The sequence below is a fragment of the Phaethon aethereus genome (genome assembly GCF_964289735.1).
Source record: "Phaethon aethereus genome assembly, chromosome: 3".
Taxonomy (NCBI): Eukaryota; Metazoa; Chordata; class Aves; order Phaethontiformes; family Phaethontidae; genus Phaethon; species Phaethon aethereus.
In genome coordinates, this window is record NC_138576.1 from 35,437,437 (window position 1) to 35,443,000 (window position 5,564).

The 5,564-nt window shown below is 44.6% G+C and overlaps 1 protein-coding gene across 1 annotated transcript; it reads right to left on the reverse strand.

Annotated features, from left to right (window-relative positions):
- Positions 1 to 1,250: 1,250 nt before the first annotated feature.
- EEF1A1 (eukaryotic translation elongation factor 1 alpha 1) lies at positions 1,251 to 5,131 on the reverse strand. The gene is made up of 7 exons (XM_081998440.1): positions 4,985 to 5,131; positions 3,881 to 4,060; positions 3,449 to 3,745; positions 3,041 to 3,191; positions 2,605 to 2,861; positions 2,150 to 2,384; positions 1,251 to 1,834 (listed from the first exon to the last, which is right to left on the reverse strand). The coding sequence occupies exons 1-7, from the start codon at positions 5,126 to 5,128 to the stop codon at positions 1,710 to 1,712; spliced, it is 1,389 nt and encodes a 462-aa protein (XP_081854566.1). The 5' UTR covers positions 5,129 to 5,131; the 3' UTR covers positions 1,251 to 1,709.
- Between the last annotated feature and the right edge of the window lie 433 nt (positions 5,132 to 5,564).

A 5,564-nucleotide genomic window follows, 5' to 3' on the forward strand; every position in this document is an offset into this window, starting at 1 on the left:
CAGAACGGTGTATAATGCTCCAAGGTCCTACTGTAGTTAAGACACAGACTGTGAGCAGAAAAAGAAGAGATCCAACCAAAGCAAGCAAAGAGCATGAATACAAATAATTGCAGTCCAGAATTATCCAAGCAGTACAGGTATGTTATGAGTTCCTGCAGAGCAAGCACATAGCTGAAGAAGGAAAGGAAAACAAACAAAAGAATATAGCTGTTACAGACAGAAACATACTGGTGTCACGGAACAATAATCCTTCAAAGATACAGAATTCTTTTCGAGCTTATGTGGGGATGCTGTGGGGAAATTGTGTTAAAGGTTAGTAAAACAGCTGCATCGTTATGCAAGTCAGATCCGATTATCCATTAACTGCTTGTCTCCATTTACTAATCAAAGCAAGACTTCAATTATATTCTGGAATGTCCATTGATTACAGCTGACATTTCTTACAGCCCAAGATGTTTTACTTGGATTATTTATCTAGTAATTAATAGTAATCTTCTGGACTAGTTACCCCATTCCACTTCAATTGCCTGTTTGATCCAGATCTTCAACCCCATTGTTAAAAAAAGATAGCAAATGTCCTGTCCCACCATGTCATTTGGCATTGACATGGCACAGCAGCGCGCATTTATCGCATCGCTCTGGGAAACGCAGCAGTACTCCTCCAAGCAGATACCCTAGAAAGACCCTTGACCCAAAGTTCAAAAATCCAAAACCACCGAGCAGGACAGGTACAACCACCACCCTGTTGGAAGTCAGTGTCAACACCTGCCTGTTTCTCACTTAACTTTGCTCTTGAAATAAAAACTCAGCAAGATGCTATAATGGTGGGTCACTCTGAGATTGCATGACAAGCACCAAAGCCTCCTTCTCAACAAAATTTGTTTTTTGATATTTAGCTATTGAATCTCTTACTAGGTATCTTAGAAAAACATTTAGACAGAAGTGTTTAATCTTGAAAAGATTACATGACAGTTAATCAGGTCCCCAGCAAAAAAAAAGTTTCTGCTAGCAATTAGAAAAATCTGTGTACAAGACTTATACGAAATTCAACACTTGATTCTTTGTTTATGTGTTTTCAAGGTTAAAATGCCTTTTGTTCACACTATTTCTTCTTCCCAACATGAAGTTTTCCTGGTTTACTCAATGCATCACAGAATGCATCAAATTATCCTGTTACCTGGTATTTGTGCTACTCAGTCTATAAACCATCTTTCAAGAAGAAAGCACCACAGAAGTATTTTTTTTTTTAAGGCTTAGATCAGTTAAAACTAAACCTGAAGCTGGATTTTGCTCTACTCTTCAGAAACAACAAATCTGAATATTTGCATTGCAAATTCTGAACATACTCAAGTAACATTCCTCCTTTCTGATCCCGCCAGGACTGCACGTTTTTTCTGTAAACTTCACATTAATCCAAAGAACACAGAGACATAGCATTGAACTTTTGTTTTAATGGTCTCAAATTCTGTGACAGATTTTTGGTCAAGTTTCCATTTTAAAAAATTTATCGATTTTAAAGACTAATAACTTAAACTGCCACGAAACAAATGGTCCACAAACATTCCTTTCCTTCTGAAGCTTTTACGATGCATTGTAATCATTAACCAGTCTTTTACTATTAAACTTAAATGGCCAATTGAGACAAACAGTTCTGAGACCGTTCTTCCACCACTGATTAAGACTGAGGTGGCAGCTGATGTACAGAATTTTCATTTAGCCTTCTGGGCCTTCTGGGCAGACTTTGTGACCTTGCCAGCTCCACCAGCCTTCTTGTCAACTGCCTTGATGACACCAACAGCAACCGTCTGTCTCATGTCACGCACAGCAAAACGACCTGAAAACAAAAACAGGTTTTATGACTTTTGTCTAGGGCTACGTACCCACAGCGTGATCTGCACGGCTGCAACATGCAACCTGGCGTAAGCGGGCAACCACCACCCTAGGGCAGTAAAGAACATGAGACCGGGACAGAGATACAGAATTATCTAGAGAGTTCCCCTGTACTGCTCGTTTGGGTTCCACTTCAAAGTTTCTACTGAAGTCACAGCCTTCAACAGCACTTTAGAGAAGACACTACCTCCTGATACTACAAGTCAAGGACCATCTTTTCCAGAGATCAGGATTAACACATTTTTAGGAGATGCCTTACCCAGAGGAGGATAATCAGAGAAGCTCTCAACACACATGGGTTTGCCAGGGATCATATCAACGATGGCAGCATCTCCAGATTTCAGGAATTTGGGGCCATCCTCCAGTTTCTTGCCAGAACGACGATCAATCTTCTCTTTGAGCTCAGCAAATTTGCAAGCAATGTGAGCAGTATGGCAATCCAGCACAGGGGCATAACCAGCGCTAATTTGGCCAGGGTGGTTCAGGATAATAACCTAGAAAAAAAAGAAAGCTAAGTTAACACCGGGATAATTTGGAATGCTAACGTGTCTTACAAAGCCAGGGCTTTCACACGATTTGCTTCAAGCAAATACACCTCAGAACAGAAGTCTATGTCACTTTATAGCTTAGCCTACTAGTAAGAACGAACAACGTTCTAGTATTTCACAACCCAGAGCTGCATTTCAAACATCTTCAAGCAGCTGCAAAAGTTACCTGTGCAGTGAAGCCAGCAGCTTCCATGGGAGGATCGTTCTTGCTGTCACCAGCAACATTGCCACGGCGAACATCTTTCACAGACACGTTCTTAACATTGAAGCCAACATTATCACCAGGCAGAGCTTCGCTCAGGGCTTCGTGGTGCATCTCAACAGATTTTACTTCAGTTGTAACGTTGACAGGGGCAAATGTAACCACCATGCCTGGCTTCAGAACACCAGTTTCCACACGGCCAACTGGTACGGTACCAATGCCTGCAGAAGAGAAGCAATTTTAGCAATTCAGCGCACTGAATACATGCCCTTACAAGGGAAAAACACCCAAGTATTCCACATTTCCCACTTGAAAAAACAGCGCTCGGGCAAACTACTGCATTTCTATCCCATACATGAGCTGTTGCTGGCAAGTGAGAAGCACTACAGAGTACACATACCGCCAATTTTGTAGACATCTTGAAGAGGCAGACGCAGAGGTTTGTCAGTTGGACGAGTTGGTGGCAGGATACAGTCCAAAGCTTCAAGGAGGGTGGTTCCACTGGCATTGCCATCCTTTCGGGTAACCTTCCATCCCTTGAACCAGGGCATCTGTAACAAAAAAAAAGCACCCAGGCATAAACTGTCTGACGATTTTAATGACAAAACCAAAGACCAAGTGGCCTATCTTAGTATTATCTCAGTATGCTATTACAGAGTAAGAATTTGTAAGAATCTGGGATTTGATTTTGACCTGGGCACCTCCAAACATAACTATTAAAAAAAGAAAAGTGCATTTTACTATTGCATAATTTATCTCAGTAAACCTCCTAGTTTCATTTCTTAACATAAACAAATGTCAAACCTACGTTAGAGCTCGGCTCCAACATGTTGTCTCCGTTCCAACCAGAAATTGGCACAAAAGCTACAGTGTCTGGGTTGTAGCCAATTTTCTTGATATAAGTGCTGACTTCTTTGACGATCTCTTCATATCTCTTCTGGCTGTAAGGTGGCTCGGTGGAATCCATCTTGTTGACACCAACAATCAGCTGTTTTACACCCAGGGTGTAGGCCAGAAGGGCATGCTCACGGGTCTGCCCGTTCTTGGAAATACCAGCCTCGAACTCACCAACACCAGCAGCAACAATCAGGACAGCACAGTCAGCCTTTGAAAAGAAAGAAGAAAAACCTCCTCATCATAATGCCTGCACGGATGTCAAGGTATTAGAGGACACCCCCCACCCCCACCAACCAAGAACCCCCTGCCCAAACTCCCAAAATCCTTAGTTCCATTTACATACCTGAGAAGTTCCAGTAATCATGTTCTTAATGAAGTCTCTGTGTCCAGGAGCGTCAATGATGGTGACGTAGTATTTGCTCGTTTCAAATTTCCACAGGGAAATATCAATAGTAATACCACGCTCACGTTCAGCTTTCAGCTTGTCCAAGACCCAGGCATATTTGAAGGAACCTTTGCCCATCTAGGAATTAAAAAGAAGAAAAATCCTGTGTTCTTTCCTCTCCCCTTTTTTTCCCCAAGAATATATATATTTGCTTTTACTTCAGAAAGATCACGCACTGGCTGAGGAGCAAAACCTAAGAATAGTAACTGGTTTAATACTGAACAATGTTGCTGCTTGTAAAACAAGCAACAAGATACACTTGGCACTATTAGTGAGAGATGCCAACTGTTCTGTTATTTAACCTGTTGACAGTTTAGCCCTCTTGACAGCCTGTTAATTGCACTAACACATCTTTAAGATAGATCTCTTGAGCCTAAGCCCTACTATCAAGTGTCCTCTACAAATTTAAGTTCTCTTACTAATGCAATCCCTGCGATGAATCAACATATTGACTGCCACTCAGCCTAACATTCAATACATTTCATTGTGATGGGCTATTAAGACCTATGCTGTTATTACACTGAAAAAAAAGAGAATAATTGACAAGACTTTGTACAGGTTCAAACACAAAATTTCATCTCATTGTCAGAAGTTAAACCTGACCAGGACAACTTCCTTAATTTTATCCTCAACTACACATATGCAAAGTCTGAAGCCAGGAACTCCACTTAAAAATTGTAATTCCTGACATAATTATGCAGATGTACCTTTCAACTACCTTTCTTTTCACTTGTTCTGCACTTCACAACTTGAGCTTTGCCAAGTAACATGATGGAGGATTCAACACTTTAGCACTTGTTCAACTACGGGGACAACCGCAGCCTAACTGCCACCCCGTGGCCACAGAACACTTAGGCGCTCCTACAGCTATGGCGACAGTTGCAACCAAACTGCCTCCCTGCGGCCACAAAACAGTTTACAACTTAAGTTTCTGCAACTAAATCTCTCTTTATTCATCCCTGCACCACCGAAATTTTGCTGGTTAGTCACAGGCCCACACACCTCAGCAGCTTCCTTCTCGAACTTCTCGATGGTCCTCTTGTCGATACCACCGCATTTGTAAATGAGGTGGCCGGTGGTGGTGGACTTGCCAGAATCGACGTGGCCGATGACGACGATGTTGATGTGGGTCTTCTCCTTTCCCATTTTTGATGTTAGTCAAGTTCTTTCTTTCGGCAAAAGAGAATCGACACCTGGAAGTTCCCCAGAAGAAGACAACCGGTTACACCTCGAGTGCCAACACCGTCCCCGGGGCCGCCAGCGGAGGTGCCCGCCCGAGGGGGCAGCAGGCCGCCGCGGGCGGCGATGGCGGCCCCGCGTGCAGGGCGGCCGGGTAGGCCCGGCCGGGATGAAGGCGCGGCCCCGCCCCGCCGGGGGAGGGGCAGAGCGGGCGGGAGCCGGCCGAGGGCCCCCGCCGAGCGCCCCCGGCGTCGCCCCCTCCCCGCGCCGCCGCCGGGCTCGAGTTACCCCCGGCGGCCGGGGAGCGGGGCGGCGGCGCGGCGGGCCCGGCAAGCAGCGCGGAGGGCGGGGCCGGCCCGCTCCTTTGTGTGACTCACCCCGCCCGGGCCGCCGCGTCCTCCAT

Coding starts and splice junctions, on each gene's coding strand:
- EEF1A1 (XM_081998440.1), bottom strand. CDS start 5,128: ATGGGAAAGGAGAAGACCCACATCAACATCGTCGTCATCGGCCACGTC. Junction 3,192..3,448: donor TGTTGGAGCCGAGCTCTAAC/GTAGGTTTGACA, acceptor TTTTTGTTACAG/ATGCCCTGGTTCAAGGGATG. Junction 2,862..3,040: donor AGATGTCTACAAAATTGGCG/GTATGTGTACTC, acceptor TCTCTTCTGCAG/GCATTGGTACCGTACCAGTT.